The sequence below is a fragment of the Martes martes genome, assembly GCF_963455335.1.
Source record: "Martes martes genome assembly, chromosome: 6".
Taxonomy (NCBI): Eukaryota; Metazoa; Chordata; class Mammalia; order Carnivora; family Mustelidae; genus Martes; species Martes martes.
Window position 1 is genome coordinate 99,464,598 of NC_137893.1, and position 19,019 is coordinate 99,483,616.

At 34.6% G+C, this 19,019-nt stretch overlaps 1 protein-coding gene across 1 annotated transcript in view; it reads left to right on the top strand.

The window, feature by feature from the left end:
* The window catches only part of TINAG (tubulointerstitial nephritis antigen), a gene marked incomplete at its 5' end in the record, with an annotated part of 88,109 nt that overhangs the window by 53,486 nt on the left and 15,604 nt on the right, over nucleotides 1-19,019 (top strand). Inside the window, one exon of the mRNA XM_080806408.1 lies at nucleotides 18,561-18,606. Coding sequence (XP_080662534.1) covers nucleotides 18,561-18,606 — 46 coding nt within the window. The remainder of the gene's footprint in view (nucleotides 1-18,560; nucleotides 18,607-19,019) is intronic.

The window sequence follows — 19,019 nt, forward strand, 5'->3', positions numbered from 1 at the left end:
AAATATGTTCATAAAATTGTATTTCTTGTTCACATAATAGTTCAAGATGGGTGATCCTGGTTTTTGGGTCGCTCTCTTCCATATGGTTTCAGGGTCCAAGCTCTTTGCACACTGTTGCTCTGCCATCTCTTAGGGTCACATGTGATTTCAGTCAGCTCATGGAAAATGAAGAGGAGCATGAGGAGGGCTTCTTATATTCATTTATGTAAAGCCTTGACTCATTCATGACCCTTATTGTTCCATTCACATTCCTTCTGGCTAGAATTCATTTACATGGCTCCCCCCAACTACAGAGGTGGCTGAAAGATATAAGAGAATTGGCAGGAACATTTTAATATCAGAACAAATAGAGTTATATTTTGGAGTAGAATTCCAGATTTTCATAAATAATTTTTTAAAGATTTTTATTTATTTATTTATTTGAGAGAGAGAGAGAGAGAAAGAGAGAAAGAATGAGCACGAGATGAGGGAGTATCAGAGGGAGAAGCAGACTTCCCGCTGAGCAGGGAGCCTGAAGCAGGACTTGATCCTGGACTCCACACAATGTCTTAAGAGTAGAGATGGAAATAGGATAGGAATTTATATTGGGTAGTGAGGATATGCAGCATATAGGAAGGCTCATAACTCCCATTTCAGGGGCCAGAGAAGACTCTGATGAAGAGGTGGCTTCTGCTGTAGAGCAAGTGGGAGTTAACTAAAGGCATATTGGAAAAGACCAAGTTTCAGGAAAAGTGAACAGCAAATGCATATTTTCATAGTAAGAGAGAATATGACATATTTACAAAATTGGAAGGAATTTAACATGGGCTGACCGAAAAGTGAGGAGGAATCTAGTAAAAAATAAGACTAAGAGGTAGCCAAGTCACAGAGGCATTCTATTTAATCATAATTTTCTTACTTATCCCACGAAGCATAGTCTGGCTTTGTAGGCTTCACCCTGAGTTTGCTTCATATTCCTCCATTATCTCTATATTAATTTAAGTGTCTTTTCAGCAACATTGTTTGGTTTATGGTAAAAATTCCAAAAGTGTCCATGTGACATCTCTTCCCATATCCTGTGAAGTGCTATTTCCCATAGAAACCAAGATAAATCTTTCACATTTATGAGCAGTTCAGTTCAGCATCCTAGTGCTGTCATTCTACTTTGAGATGAGATATATCTAAGAGCAGCAACTATCATCAAAGAAAAGAAATGGGATTTCAATGGGATTTCAAACATAGTTTGAAAAGGAAAAGGGATCTTTTTTTTCCCTGACGCTTTATGGCAGAGCTGAGTTCTGGGAAATATAAACATCCATCCACTTGGCTGGTTTTCAGATGTTTACAGTCAAGAGTGGAGGCAGCCCTGGAACCAGTATAATGTAAGTGCATTGGTTCTGAAATGAATGGAAACACAGAGGAGGGAACCTCACCCAAGAGTATGCAGGTGCATTTGGAGATAGTACAAGTGAGGAGTAAAGTAGGAAATGACCCTAGAATAAAGGTAAATATATTAATTATTCCTTTGCGTTTCCTCTTCTGTGAACTCTAATTTATCCTCCCCTTTACTCATTTCTCTAATGGAGCCAGTTTTTAAAATCTAGATGTATAAGAGCTCATAATGCATTGAAAGCATTAATCCTTTAACCTTATTGATTAAACTCTGGTTTATTGTTGGCTTTTAGAAATTAATTTCTAATGATTTTGAATGAGACAATACTTGAACTTTTATTCTACTTTTTTAAGGTTTTATTTTAAATTAATTGAGTAAAAATGTACCTGGGAGATATTTGGGTAAATGATGTGTAGGGACGATTTAATTTTTTCCTCTCCAAACTCTAAGCTAAAAGCATCAAGACCATAAAATGAATAACTCACTTCTTCCTTACTCTTTATAATGTATTTTTATTACATATTAAATTCTTACATAAATTTATTAAGGTTTGATTCTTGGTTGTCTTCTTCAAAATACTATTATTCAACTTCTACTATTTTTAATACCAAATGGTGTTTGCATTGCTTCATTGCTCTCATTTTTTCAATATTTATGCAGTTACTTTTCCTGTTTATTTTTCCCAATGAGATTTAAAAAAAACTCAGAGCAACTTAAGTTAGAACTTGTTTTATTTATAAGGAAGACAGCATAGATTTTTTTTTTTTTACTTTCTAAAGACTATTATAAAGAACACTGAATTTATTTTTCCCTAGAGAAATGTTATTCTTCAAGGATTTTGTTTTTGTAATACTTTTTTTTTTCTCTATAGCCTGAGATCTTAATATCATTCTTTTAACATCTTTTTTTTTTTTTTTTTTTTTTTTTTTTGGCAGAGAGAGAGAGATCACAAGTAGGCAGAGAGGCAGGCAGAGAGAGGGGGAAGCAGGCTCCCCGCTGAGCAGAGATCCCGACGCGGGGCTCGATCCCAGGACCCTGGGATCATGACCTGAGCCGAAGGCAGAGGCTTAACCCACTGAGCCACCCAGGCGCCCCCTTAATATCATTCTTAAAGGCAACTTTCAAAAATGGAACTAACTGGCTGCTGAGCTGTTATTTCACTTATATTACCAAGTTGAAGTATTTCAATAGTAAATAATATTAAAAATAAAAGAAATATTAAAATGATAATCTGATTAAACTGACCAAAGAATTTACTAATTTTCAAACTTAAAATATTTTGTCTGTTTAAGATCAGTAAAATACCATAGATTTTATATATCAAGTAACCTAATATAAAAGAAGAAGACACTGTGATATAGATTTTTCAGAGATTACATGCTGGTTAGTTTCGGAACCAATACTCAGTTCAATCCACTTCAATACTAATCTTGTTTGATAAACCACTGGGACACAACACTGTGTTAAGAATATGTGTGTTGAAGTCAGGCACATCTAAATGATATGGCTGCCATTTGTTTAGCTGTATTTAGCCTTTTGTAAGCTGAGAATAAAAGGGTGTTTGAGAAGGTTTACATGAGATGCAGACACAGTATTTGTATGCTTGGTATATGAAAGTGATTAACAAATACCATTGACTCTTACTACAATAAATGTTATTGCTATTGACTACTATTAGTAAATATAAAAAGTGGAAATCAATGAGGCTATCTTTGTAATTAGATATATAGTAACAAATTTTTTTTTTTTTAAAGATTTTATTTATTCATTTGACAGACTGAGATCACAAGTAGGCAGAGATGCAGGCAGAGAAAGAGAGAGGGGGAAGCAGGCTCCCTGCTGAGCAGAAAGCCTGATGCGGGGCTCGATTCTAGGACCCTGGAATCATGACCTGAGCCAAAGGCAGAGGCTTCAACCCACTGAGCCACCCAGGCGCCCCTAGTAACAAATTTTTAAATATGTTGCACTTTGCCCTGAATCTATAATATTTTGAAATAGGTTAAATTTTTTAGATGACATTCTCAAATTATGTTCTTCAAATTCCTTCCTTGTGGATGAAAGCTGAACTTCTGATTTGAGAAATTTGAACTGATTATTTGGAAAATGAAACCATCATGTGTATAATAGACAAGTGATATCATCTAAAAATTTCATTAAAAATTGATTCAATATTCCTTTTCTAATACTTTCAAATTTTTAAATTTATGCATTATAATATAGCTATAACATTGTGCAATTTTATTTAAAGATTTCTCGAGCAAATCCATGATTGTTATTTGGTAATAGACTTCAGAATAAATTTTGCTGGGGAATGGAATGCAGAATTATATTGTGTAATTTAATATTTTCCAAAATTTGGAAGAATTTAATTGAAAATATTAGCTTCAGTAGCACTATTTTGGTTCTTTTTTTTTTTTAAGATTTTATTTACTTGACAGAGAGAGATCACAAGTAGGCAGAGAGGAAGGCAGAGAGAAAGAGGAGGAAGCAGGCTCCCCACTGAGCAGAGACCCCGATGCGGGGCTTGATGCGGGGCTTGATATGGGGCTTGATATGGGGCTTGATGTGGGGCTTGATGTGGGGCTTGATGCGGGGCTCCATCCTAGGACCCTGGGATCATGACCAGAGCCGAAGGCAGAGGCTTTAACCCACTAAGCCACCCAGGCGCCCCACTATTTGGGTTCTTTAGGACTGATACTTTCCTAAAACGTATAAAAGTGTGACAAAACACTACTTAGTACAGAATTTAGGAAAAATTAGGCAGAATAAAATATCTTTTATGTGTTAGAAGTGTGATTGGGAGCTTCTTAGGTTGCTAGCAAAGACATCTAATTAAATACTATTCCTTGATTTCCTTGGAGGAAATCTGGACAGAATATGGATTTAAATTTTTTGAATAAAATTTTAAAAAACCCTAAATTTTTGTGTGAAAAAAAGGATGACATTAGGTAATAGAGGAATTTGGTGAAATTTGAAAACGAAATTAGCTTTGGTGCATTGGTACGTACAGAAAATACTCTATTGTACACATCAAAATAACTCCAGAGCAAAACAAAAGCTTATTTCATGAATATTAAAATGTCCAGGGCTTCAAGAACTTGGAAAGAGTACTCACCATAATTTTGTTTCTTAAAATTAAATTCTTCTGAGGTTTAATCTTTATGTGGTGGTTCCTGACTTAAGATCAATTGTCTTTTTTTAAAGTCAGGAAGTACCTTTCTGTCCTGTTTTTTAAAGAGTTTTTTGGTCAAGCATGCCTGTATGGCTTGGCTGGTAAAGCATGTAACTTTTGATATTGGGGTCTTGAGTTTAAGCCCCATGTTGGGTGTAGAGATTACTTAAAAGAAATAAAGAGTTTTGATCACAGTGAGTTTTAAAAATGTAACAGAAATTTTTTTTTAATTTTTATTTATGTTTAAAATTTCTTTTCAGGGTTCCAGAATTCATTGTTTATGTACCACACCCAGCGCTCCATGCAATACATGCCCTCCATAATACCCAAAACACATTGAGATGAGTGAATGCTTTTCAATAGATACAATGTTATACTTCATCAATAATTTTCTGTAGTTAACTAGCTATATTTCTAGAATTTATTATGTTGTGAAGGCTCATAGGTTATATACACCAATGTGCATGATTTATTTCCATTTTATTTCAAGTTTCACAATTTTCCTCCTCAAGGAAACTAGAAGTCTGTTTATGTTATTGCCTCTTCAGATTTTGGTAACGTTATGATAGTCTCATAAAATAAATTGGATAATTTTCATATTTCTGGAGCAATATGGAAGGTAACTTTTCCTTAAAACTCACATTAAACTAGCTGACTCTAAAGCTATTTATGGGTAATAATTATTTTATATCTTTAGTAACATACTTTTTATTCATTTACTTAATTTTGGCTTTAACTCTTTGATTAAATTGATATTTTTCCAGAAAATTAACTCATCAAGTTTGGTTAGTCGGGTATGATGATAATGTGCTGACAACGTAGTAGCAGTTGTTGCTAACTCCTTTGTGTAGGGTTTAAATTCTTAGCCCTGTTCTAAATGTTTCACATACATGAACTCAACACCATAATCCTGCTCCTGATAGAGTTAAAAATATTCTCAAAAGGTGTATAATCGAAAAAGCATTTTAATAACAAGATTCTGATATTTTGGCTCAAAAACACTGGGATTATATCTATATTTATACTTCCTTGCATAATATCCATATAGAGATTATTGTATATATAGGTATTTTTGTGCTATTTTCAAAAGTCATAATGTGGGAAATATTAAAATAAAATTACTCACAAAGTTGAATCACTGGTGTGAAGAAAAAGATAATAAATTAGAAGTTACCCAATTTTATAAAGCATGAAATCAAAGCCAACAAAAATTTTTAATTAACAAAACAAGCTATTAATCTTACAAAAACATAGTCCTTCACTCAAATTCATATAAAGTAAAAAGTACAATAAATATCAGAAAGCTGTCATAAAATACTTGCTGTGGAAGACAACATAATTCACTGAACTTCTGATGCCACGTTTCAAGATACCATGGAGCATTGTGTGGCGTTTTATCAAATGAACCCTTTATAGCTTTATATTTTTTTTTAAGATTTTATTCATTTATTTAGGAAAGAAAGAATGAGAGAGGTTGATGTGTGCAGCAACTCGCTTTGGTGCTCTGCTATGTTGATGCTTCTACTCAAGCCCTTACCACACCAACATGGCGCATGATACTGAGGGCTGATCAGTGTTCAGCACTACTGGATAAATCTTCCTGCTCTACAGCCAATTATTACACTTTCTTTATAAGGATTATGTTGCCTGAAATGTTCTGCTTCACTACCTCCTCTTAGTCATTGTCCTGATGTCTTTTGGGAATTACTAGGGATGACTTAGGATAAACACATGTATGGACAATGTGGTCAACAGGAGATGAAGTAGGTATCAGACAAATCTTGTAGAGTCCTGTTATTTATGGGTTAGAGTTTTGAACCTTATTCCAAGCTTTAGCAAAGTGATTTTCAAGTTTCAACAGGAAAATTGCATAATTTGCATTTTTTTAAAAAAGGTCAGTTTATGTGATGCTTAGAGAATGAATTTATGGGGTTTAAGGTGATACAGGAAGAATAATTAGGAAATTAATGTCAAGAAATAATGGTAGCTTGGACTAGCTGGTAGTTCTAAATATAAGTAAATGAGTGTGAGATTATATCTTTTTTGGTACCGTTGGCAAGACTTGTCTGAGTGAGTAGTGACTGGAGAGGTAGGTATCATGAATATACCCCAGGTATCCTTCCTGAGGAAGAGATTGTACAGATTTCCATTTACTCATACAGGGAGCAATAGAAGAGGAGTGGGTAGAAATGGAAGAATCAGGAGTTCAATGTAGACATATTGAATTTGAGATTCCTGGACATATTCAAATGGAAAGATCAAATAACCAATTATATGTACTTCTAGAGTAAAACTATAGGTTATTATGAGCCCGAAGAGAAACTACTGAGAGTGATCAGCATTTAGATGGTAGCTGAAACCATGGGAATGGAAAGGAAGAGTTGCAGACCCAAATCTGAAGAGCCCTAATATTTAAAGGTCAAATAGAGAAGAAGGGGCTAGTAAAGGGGCCTACGGTCAGAGAGGGAGGACCAGGCTAAGTATCACACAGACATGGGAGAGAAAAGTGTCCAAACAGGTAGGAGTAGTTAGCAATGTGAAATGTTGCTAAGAGGTCTCAGAAAACAGTTACTGAAAAATACCCTTTGGGTTTGGTGCTATCAAAGTCTGCAGAAAAGAAGAAAGTATAAATAGAAGTTGGTTCTTTTTGCTAAAGCTTTGCATTTTTATCTGTAGTTATAACTGGAGATTCAAATTACATGAAAATATGTTTTATCTCCATCTTAAATCCTTCCAGATTTGACTTCACTTATGTGAGTTTACTTAGCATTCATATGTTTTTCTATTGTGTGTGTATTAAACTTGATGAAAATAAACCTAATTAATCAAGACGATACAAAAGCTAAAAGAATCCTTTGGCTACTATATTGAATGACTTCCAAAAGTACCTTGACTTCTTCGGAAAAAAAAAAAAAAGTGCAATAATTTAGTTTGTGTAGATACTCCCCACATTGATTCTCAACTGAAAATTTAAACACATTTTATTGTGCAGTGATTAGTGATTATTTACCAGATACCTTGCTAGATGCTGAGGATAATACAATAAATAATGTGAAGAGCCTTAATAAGTAAAATAATTTTTTACTTATTTACTTATTATTTACTTACTAATTTGATGCAGCAATGGAAAGCTCTCACTCAATCATTCAACGAAGCCACTGGGGGTTTCTGCAGACTCTTGAGATTCTTTGAGTTGCTCTAACAGAAGAGCGGCAGTGGAGAGGGACTCTGGATACGGTGCAGCTGATAAATGAGGTTTATTTTTCTTCTGTTTTCAGTGCTGATTGAATCGTGTTGCCTTTGTCTGTCAGCACTGAATCAAATTGACAGAACAGTTTGTGCTCCATTTGTTTTCTCTTGTTTGACATTGGTGTCTCATTGATTTGTCATCTCAAACCCTGACCAGGTCCATTCTACTCTATAACTGCTATTACTATGAACTATGAACTGACCTTTTACAAAACAAAACAGTAGTCAAAAAAAAAAAAAAAAAAAAAGCTTCATTTTTTTTTTTTTTTTTATTTAGGTGCAGGCATGGTAGAAGCATTGTTCTAAAAAGAATTCTTAGAAAGCTCTCTTTCTCTCATAAGAATGTGGCTTATAAAATACATATAAAACAATGTGTACACACACACACATACACACACACAAAGGTCTCTAAGGTCTCTTTTGCTTCACAACAGATTGTGGAAACAATACTATAGAGCATAAAGAACTGGGTTGTGGAGTCAAGTTTAGGTTTAAATGCTTATTCTGACTTTCTCCTTAGGTGACCTCAGACAGGGATTTAAATCTCTTTATCTCTGTTTTCTCATCTATGATGTTGGATAATAATTGAATGCTCACCATCTTGTTGTAAGGATTAAATGAGACAGTGTGTCTGCCACCTAGTAGGCTACTCACTTTACAGTCAATTTTTTTTTTAAGTTCATACTTCCTTAACTTTTTCCTTAATACTCTGAACATATTTTCAGAATTATTTTTAGAAACTATAATTTGGAGCTGATTCTAATTATGGCATTAATGAGTACTTACCTATGGTATACATCTTTACACATAATATTATTATTTAAATTTTTCTGATCCAGCTTACACTGAGAACACAAGTAGATGGATAAGAATTAGACAGGAAAGAAATATGACTGTAGGAGTAAATGAATAACTTCTGTGGTAAATGTGAGAAATGGTTCCTAGCCTTAGATTATATGATTCTACTTCTACCAAGAAAGCCGTGTAAATAGCAGGAGTTTGGTCACGGACACTTTAATTCTACTCTATTGTGTAAAATCAGCATGGTTGGAAATAACAATTTCCTAGTTGGTAAAGACATGGCATGTGAACAAATGGGCAGTTGAGGAAGATGATCACAGGCAATTTCTTAGATTCATAAAGACCTTGGGCAATGGGTTATGCCAAGACTGAAAATGGCTTTCAGTAATTGGGAAAGTGCACTTTACCTTCTTGTTGAATAAATGTTAATGTCTGTGGGTAGTTCAGGTTTGGGGGGGCCTGTGTGATGGGATTTTATTAGTCCCTGGTAGCGTGCTACCTTCTAGATTTAGCTTAAATTCTTTTTTGTGACTTTGTACTATAAAGTCATATCTTCTGTGGCAGGTGTTGCCCTCAAAATTCCAAAAGTTGTAGAATTTACATGGAGGTAAGGTAAAGTAAATGTCTGAGTTTCCAGAGATGTGCAAAGGAGTGAAGGGACATCAGGAGTAGGAAATTCAGTGGCTTCTGACTTCTGTCAGCTGGAATATGGATTGGCTATTTCTTAAAAGAGAGAGCGCTTTTGGGGAAATCACTGTACATTTTTAGAAGGCATATATTACAAGCTCACCTTTTCAGAATCAAAGATCAGGATTCTATCCTGTGTTCCAAGAATGTGATATATATGATAATCATGATGAATTGAACAAACTGGGAGATTTTGTTAAAACGTCTGGGTTGTTATGGCAATTTCCAATGTCTTCTCTAAGCAGAAATATGGAGGATATTACTGACTACCTTAGTAAGACTAAAGAGAAGGTCAGACCAAGTCTGTATTATAATAAAAAGGGAAAAGTTGCAGAAATATAAATTTTACAGAGGATGAATTAAGTGATATTAATGTGAATATGGTGTGCTATTGACAACTTTGATTTATTTTGATACTCAAATAAATGCATTAAGTATTAGTCTTTTCCATCCCCATCATTGTAATGATTATATTCATTAAATTTCTGGATACAAGTGAGATGGTTGGGTGTGACGAATGTATCCTTGATTGGAATATTATAATGATCAAACTGTTCTTCTTGCCTCCAACTCTATTCTTTTCCATTTTAGTCTTTGCTCACCATGACCAGCTTTATCTTTTTATCTTTTTACGGCTGTCAACAATCTTTCTCCTTCTAAAACTTTCATGGTTTCTCTATGAATGCATGCAGAGTAATTCTTGGCATTAAATTCTTTTCTCTCAGGTATGCCCTCATTTCCTCTTGGCATCTGCTCCAAATTACTCAAGATCCATAATGCCTTCTCCATCTTAACTATAAATGATCCCACCCCTTTCTGTCTTCTGCTAGTCCTATTTTTTATTGCTGGTGTTATTAATTGTGCTTTAGATACTAGTACCAGCTTAGCCACTTACCATATAATTTTGAAATGTTACTTAACCTCTTTGGGCATTAGTTGCTTTATCTATGAAGCAAAGAAATTGGAGTAGAATCAAATTAACACTTAGTGCTAATGGTCTTGACAACTCAATTCTGCTATTAGCTGATAGAGATAATACGTAAATAAATGAGCTTGATTTTTCCATAAAAGTTTATTTATGAGGGTCGCCTGGGTGGCTCAGTGGGTTAAGCCGCTGCCTTCGGCTCAGGTCATGATCTCAGGGTCCTGGGATTGAGCCCTGCATCGGGCTCCTTGCTCAGCGGGGAGCCCGCTTCTCTCTCTGCTTCGGCCTGCTTCTTTGCCTGCTTGTGCTCTCTGTCTCTCTCTCTCTCTCTGTCAAATAAATAAATAAATAAAATCTTAAAAAAAAAAAAGTTTATTTATGAAAAAAGACAGTGGGCCAGATTCAGTCTGTGAACCATAACCTGGAATATACTGTAATCTCTGAGTCTCCTTTAAGTACTGAGATTTTATGAGAAGATAAGCTATTTCTATTCCTAACATCAAAGGACTGAAGTTTTCCCTCACAGTATGTCTTCATAAGATACTAAACAAACTGAGGGTTTTGGAGGGGGTGGCGGTGGGGGGTGGGGTGAGGCTGGTGGTGGGTATTAAGGAGGACACCTATTGCATGGAGCACTGGGTGTGGTGCATAAACAATGAATTTTGGAACACTGAAAATAAATAAAATTAAATTAAATTACCCCCTCCCCCCCAAAAGATACCACCCTAGTTAATTGTCATTGGTGACGATGGAAATTTTTGATCTTGTACTCCTTCTCCCAAGTACATTTCACGTGATTATGAATATCTTAACATATATTCTGTCAATATAGCAAATGCAGAGGGTTCATTTTCTCAGTTCCACAGCCGATCATTCTGACCAGAGCATACCTGGGCACAACTGTTTTGTCATTTTCTTCCATACTTCTTATTATAGGTCAAATTCCATGTGGTATTATACTTACAATATTTTTGTTTTCTGAAATATTAGGGTGGGGTAGGATAAGCAATATATATCAGCAACTCAGTAAATTGTGTTGGTTGGATGAGTAATTAATATTAGGAGTGCACATAGTCATTTTTGACATTTTCCTACACACAAAAAAATTGATCTTTCACAAATCTTCATAGCTTCTCCAAACTATGACAAAATTGGTAGTCCCTTGGCAGAACATATCAATAAGAGTACCTGATCTTAAGCTGAGTAAAACCTGACTTGATTTACATTTTGCTTCAGTGGAAAATGAAGGGAGATGGGGAATGCCCTCATTTTATTTTGCTTTCCCCTGCAGTCTCTTTTCTTTTATCTTTGATCTAGTCTTAATTAGCAGCTTCTAGAGCTCTCTATACTATTCAACACTGCCACACTCACTAGGCCTGAGCACTTTTTGAATGAAGTTGACTGAGTGTCTCTGGGAGAACATTCATAAGGCAACAAAAGCCTGCTTATCTTTGCCTCATTCTTGCTGCACTAATCTTTTAAATCTTTGTGTAAAGGGAGCTGAGAGTCTATCAGCAATCTCACCTTTAAAAGCAAAATCCTATATCCAGAGTACTCCTATCACTTTTATCGGCTTGAGGCTCATCTGGTCGTTTCTTTATACCTATATCCTATCTGACTTTCATTTCCTTAGTAAGGGCTGCAGTTCCACATCAGGCTCTTATATATTGGTTCCCTGTTTTCCTCCTAAATTTCCTGTTCTAGTAGGCTGTACTGCACAAGATTTCTTTACATGTCCACTGTTGATAAACTTAATTTTTTATCTGTGTGGATTTATATTCACTAATACAGAATTGGTGTGCCCAGAAAACATGAGTTTGAATTCCCATCATTAGTCTATTGGATACATACCGGGATCCCAGAAGTGGCAAATTGTCAGGCACATTGAAAAATTATGGTCTAGATGATTCTGCACCAGTATATTACACTTACCATCGATACAAAATAAAACTTTTTTCCCCTCTTTGTAACTCCAGATTCTTAGATGAATGTGAGATATGCTTTAAAGAACTTGATTCTTAAGCAAATGTGATCTTGACATGTGAGTTAGGAGATAATTATTCTCTTCACAGAGGAATTCCTCAATCTGTAGAAAGGCTCTTTCACAGTTTCTTTTAATAATCAGCTTTCCTTGGTTCTTACAGTATTTTACCTGTCAGAAACCTTGAAAAGTAATGAATTTAAAGGTTAATACACGGAACCATTCTCAGTAGAGAGAGCTCAAGAGTAGATGAAGCCACTCTGTAATTACAGTCTTAGGCAATAACACATCAACCTGATCATCAGGAACATATTTCTGAGTAATGTGAGGTGCACTACAAATAACACCACCTTGTAGGAACCTAATCTTTCAACCTTAAAATCCTAGAGTTAACCTTGATTCTTTTTTCTCCCTTTCTACTTGGCCAACAAATTCCATCACGTTTTTTAAAAGGGTTTTAATTAAAATTCCAGTTAGTTAACATACAGTGTAATATTATTTACAGGTATATAATTTAGTGATTCAACACTTCCATACATCACCCAGTGCTCATCACCAGCAAGTGTGCTCCTTCATCTCCATCACCTGTTTCACCCATCCCCCCCACGACCCCTCTGCTAACCATTAGTCTCTTCTCCATAGTTAAGAGTCTGTTTCTTGGTTTCCCTCTTTTTTTTTGCCTATGATCACTTGTTTTGTTTCTTAAATTCCACATATGAGTGAAATCGTATGGTATTTGTCTTTCTCTGACCAACTTATTTCACTTAACGTAATACCCTCCATCAATTTTATCTCCAAACTAGCTCTCAAATCTGTGTCCTCCTATTCATTCAACTCGCTTGCTGCCAGTAGAGTTCAATTCATTTGCTCAACAAATATGTTTAGGGTTGACTGTGAATGTCTTAGTCACTATTCTAGGTGTTGGAGATAGAGGTATTAAAAGAATAAACAAGATTTCCTTTCTGGGTCTTACATTCTTATTCAGAATTACATTATTTTTTTTGCTTTGATGACTAACATTTATCTCATGCTTTTAATCTCCTTCCCCTGGAATCTCTTTCTCATTCTAACACCTGAGTTTTCTCTCTGAAAGACTATCTGGATCATGGCATTACCATATTTGAATGACTCTTTATCACCAACTTTCAAAGTGCCAAGTCTGGTGGCTATGAGTGCTCTTTATGGCCTGATCTCAATCTGCTTTTCTAACTTGATTTCCTGCTACTCCCTTCACTGTTCTCGAATACCACAGGACCAAGTACTGGTCTTAGAATGGGCTTAGAATAAGATGAAGTTTCACCAGCTCTCTTGTGATTTTGCACTTACTTATTGTGCTTAAAATTCTACACTTTCATTTGTACCCTAAAAATTTCTACTTAATTCTGTGAAGGAAGTCATCTTTGCGCTCTGCAGACAGTTAATTTATTTGTCTGTAACCCATAAAAATTTTTAAAACTTGCTTTTATAAATGTAGCAATTGTGGATTCAAATGATTTCTTGGGGGCTTCTGATTATTTTTATACTTGTTTATTTTTCATTTCACTCCCATTAGATGTATTTCTCACTCAATACAGCAAACTATCCATTCTCAGGCATCCTCAGGGAATGTGGTGCAGTTGCTGCCCAGATTTTCAAAAACTGCTTTTTCCCAGGTATCACTAAATTTTAAGAGAAAAGAAGTATTAATGGGTCTTGAATAATTTAAACACTTTAATCATTCTCATTAAATTGTCAGCTTCTTGAAGGCAAAAGTTATCTTCTTTGCACTAAACAACAGTTTTCTGAATAAAGGCTGAAATAAGTGGATGAATTACACAGAAATTCTGTGCTTTTTTCTTTTTTAAAAAGAGATATTTAGGGGAATATAAAGATAACCTAAAGAAAGTCATATGTTCAGTTGTCTCTTATTTACTATATCTAATATGACTGCTACTGAATATATGCACCTCCAGCACAAAATTAACCAAAACTAAGGGAGAAACAACAGTAGCACTTACGATTTAAAATCCTGTGCAAAGTAGTTGCTCGGTTCTAATAATTTTGGTATCTAGAAATAGTTTAAAATATGCTTTTCATAATTCTAGTATTGATTAGCACAGTTATCTGAAAAGAACAGCATCCTTTTTACAGAGGACATCCATCAAGATATTCATAACCTTAGCAATACAAAATGTTGTATCATCCTTGAATGGGTTTTGATGCTTTACCCTACTGAATTGATGGTCTCTCCAGAAAGACTATTGATGTTATGCAAAAGAGTAGTATTTCCAGAACTACCTAAAAGAGGGCATATGAGACCAGTCCAGAAGGAAGAGCTTAAATGATCACATGCTTGAAGTGAGAGATGTAAACATAGACTCAGGCCTCCTCAGGGAATGTGGTATGAGAGTTGCCCAGATATTTCCAATACCAGCATTTTCCCAGGTGTCATGAAATTTTGAGATAAAATAAGTATTAATATATCTTAAAAATTGAAACAATTTAACTTAATGAGGCAGAAAAAAATTCAAAAGAACAATATAAAGTTCATATGAAGTAGAATTTCTTGAAGTAAGAAAGGCCACTATCAAGGTATTTCAAACTTGTGATCCTGTTGTATCATTTGTTTCAAATTAGCAGGGTTAAGGAAACAATCTCAGCAGAATACGGTTATGGTCCTGGTCTAGCTAAAGAAATGTTTACAAATAGTCCTTAAAATGAAGATGTATAAGTGAGTGAAAAAAAAGTGTAAATAGTTATGTTTAGAGTATATATGAATGTAATGAAGATCCTTATGTCCCCAAGGACAGCCATTGATTTACAAGAGGATATTTGTGAAAATACATACCTGTTTCTAGAATTTTCAGCCTACTGGTAAAAAGGCAAGTCAAAGTCTAGTACTTTAGGAATATATATATATATATATATATATATATATATATGCCTTTCATAGATAAAGAGGAACTCTCTCCCATAAGTGAGCAATTTAAGTATCTTTAAGTATCTTCTTGTTTTGTACCAGTTAAACTGTTTTTGCTTGGATAAAGGTTTTAATTACATGAATTTACTATGATGCCAGTGGAAAATCACCTACAATAAAGTGATTTTTTCCCAGTCTCTCAGAAAGCATGGGATATTGAGAAAACAACCCACAGGTTTATTTCTCTGCAATACCCCACTGTGACTCCATTGGCTGATTACCATCATAGAAACTGTCTAAAAATGATACAGGTGAAAAAAGATAAAGGAAATTTGCAGTGCCAACATTAGATCCTGTGATTAATGGACCTTGCCTGTCATCTGACATAGAGGCTATAACATAGGGAACTGAACAATAGTTTCCTTGGTGAGGTGTGATACCTTCTTTTTATCTGAATTTCGTGTCAAGGTTAGTATTCTTTGTTTATAATTTTCTTTCACAAACATGCAAGCCTTTGAAACTCTCAACCTCAGTGGACTTATTTTCTTTTTCCTCTCTCACCTCTATTTGAAGACTTGTTTTGTTTTTCTGTCCACTTTGAGAGTATTTGTAATAATCTGAATGCTGCCATTCTCTCTAGGTTAGATATGTGCTTTCATAAAGGCATCTTAAAGTTACAATGAACAGTGCTGTTTCCTGAAACTTAGAGCAACTCTAAAAAGTTGATAGATTCACAAAATAAGTATTATTGCTGTCTATTGTATAATTGAAAATATTATTTAGATAATCCTATCAAAATGTATGGAGCATATGAAAAAATTGTACAATGGTAAAAATGATAGTTTGTATTTCTTAGATGTCTTCAAATTAGTTTATTTTACTTTTAATTTATTTGCTAATACAAGAATAAGACAAATGGCTACATTCTGAAGTCTCTTCTCCTTTGTGAGAAAATGTTCTGTTTCCTTAAATTTAGTCTCTGATCTGTTGGTAATAGAATTATGTATAGTCATTGTTTTGCTAAATCTGGACCTTGTATGCGATTGTGGATCTTCATGCCCCCAAACAGTGTCTCAGTATTTCTGAGAGTACCTAGGAGTATCTGAAAAGGACTTAACAGTAAATGCAATAATCAACTCCTGGTTTATTTTCCTTGTTTGTCTTTTCTGTTCTCTCTGTTCAATTCTCCTTCATCTTCCCATGCACCTTCCTCAGTGAGCTGGAACCCAAGAAGTTAGAAAGATCTTACAAAAGAGGAAGAAACTTGGCATTACTCTCCATTTGAGTGTCATTAATGGGTTTTATACAATATACAGTTTTTAGAGAAGTAGCTCTGTGGGGTTTATATTACAAGTCTGGCCTTTTCCGAAGGTCTAAACTTAGCTAAGTCCAGTGTGGATAGATGTGAGTAACAGAGAACTATCCTCTCAGTTGCTCCTCCTGTCTTTTGACCTCAGTTTAGTTGCTGGATCAAACTTGTCCTGTCTGGATACTCTTTTTTGATTAGGCATTCTTTCTTAGGAGGCTCATTAGCGCCTCAAGCAAAACTACCCTGAACTTCTCAAGTATGTGGTGGAATCTCAGATAAAGGATTTCTCTCCTGCCTGTTTTAAGTTGAATGTTTCCTTAGATACTTCTGATTGCTCTTGTATTTTATTTTATTTTTTTAAGATTGATTTATTCATTTATTTGATAGACTGAGATCACAAGTAGGCAGAGAGGCAGGCAGAGACAGAGGAGGAAGCAGGCTCCCTGCTGAGCAGAGAGCCCAATGTGGGGCTCAATCCCAGGACCCTGGGATCATGACCCCAGCTGAAGGCAGAGGCTTTAACCCACTGAGCCACCCAGACGCCCCTGCTCTTGTATTTTATATAAACAGCTAAAGTAACTAGTAGCTGGACCACCTGAAAGGAAATTTGATTGAGGTAAAAGCTTTTTGAACTTGTTATAAAAGTCATGATAAATGAGTAGAAAATGAGCAACTCAAGGTTTTAAATAGGACATACTACTTGAAGTACATAATGACTTTGAAGATTTGGGGGCCCTTATTTTAAGCAGTAATTTTTGTCAATGGTGATAATAGTATTTTATAGAAAAGTTACAAGGATATAAATATAATTATAAAACTACAGAATGGTTTTCAAAATTAAACTTGCTCAAACTTACACATTAAGCTGCCCAGAATATTTGAAACCTTAAAGTTTTCTAGTCTACTATTCCTGTGTGTAGCAGAAAACCAAGAGAGAGATGGGAAGCATTGCAATCACAACTCCTAGCCTCTACCAGGAAAAAGAGAAAGAAATGTTGCTTTTTCATTGTTATTATTTCAGAAATAACTTTTATTTCTCTCCCCTTTGTGCCAAAGGATCTATATGGATTAATATATTTTCTTGAATGCCCCCAAGATCTCTACCATAAACCTGCCTTCTTTAAGCAATATCTCTGTGCTGTGGTGCCATCATTTTATTCTATATCCTTCTAAGAACAGCTTTCAAGCAAATGGAAATGTTGAAAATATTTGAATGAATTTGTATATCTTCCAGTAATGTTTTTCTCCCCCCCAAAGAATGTTTGTTATACAGAGGGATATTGGGATTAGTGGGGTGATATGTGGGCAGAATTGTTTTCTCACTATTCATCACAGCATGTGAAAATGGTAGTCCTTATGCTTTCTCTACATAAAACTGTTGCTGTTCAGGACACACTGCAGTTTGAGACTGGATATTTATAAGATGACGAAGTACATAGGATTTGGAGTCTGGGCTCAACATCTCCCACTCTATGTTCTTAGACAAGGCTTGTTATTTTATTAGTAAATAGAACATGTTATTAACATCTCCCTTACTGGGTTTAGTCAAGAGAAAACACGAGATATTTTAAGTTTGGATTCTTTATGGATTGTTATATGCTACATTGAAAATGAACCAGTTGTAGGAGTAAAAGATTTGGTTTGCATACATACATACATGTGTAAACAGAAATCTCACATTAGACACATATCCATTTTTTGAGATAATATATACATATACATATTTTCTCATAAATTCTTTTATCTATGATTGTTATCTGTATTTATATTATTGTTATCGGTAGTCTTGGAGATTTTTAGTTTAAACCATATAGGGTAGAGTTACAGAGGGCTTAATGTAAAGAGGGGAGGCATTGTTAAGTACTTTAAAACCTCCATGCCTCAGTTGCCCTAGAATTTATCTTCTTTGATAAACAAATTTCATTTTAAGCCATTTGGACATAAATAAATATATTCTGAGAAAGTAAATAACACTATGGTCAAAAAGAAAACTTCACAGGCACATTTTTGTAGGACCATGATGACAATTCCATAGTAAGCCAAGATTGGGCCATAATGAAAAAAAAAAAAAAAGATAAAATTCTGACAATAATTTATATTTTATCAAGGAACAAATCAAACATTTTTAACCACATGAGTATTTTTTTTTTTATTATTATTTGTAGATGGGGCACACTAAAAGGAGCACGAGGACAGAAAGAAAAATTCTGGGTATGTAACTCTTTCCAACTGACTTTCTATTGTGAAGTGAGTATTTTAAAATCATCTGAGTCTCTACTTCCTGATTTGTGTTAGTCCTATCCTAAGTCATTGTAATATTGTTTGTAGTAATGGTATTTTGTCCAGCAGAAAAATCATTATAGTCATTTATATTATAGTAATAGTTTTTCTCTATTCCTCTTATTTCAAATTATAAATGAAGAATCAGTATTTTTTTTTCAAAGCGAGAATCAACAGGAAAACGTTTTATCAGCTATATTAATGGTTTAACTTTTCCCATATGTCAATTTTGTGTTCTTACATTTTTTTTGCTATGGATGATGGCTTATATTCAACAATACTTGTTGAATGAGGGAGTGAATAACATCGTGTGCATTCAGGAAAAAATTAGTCAAGTCACTAAA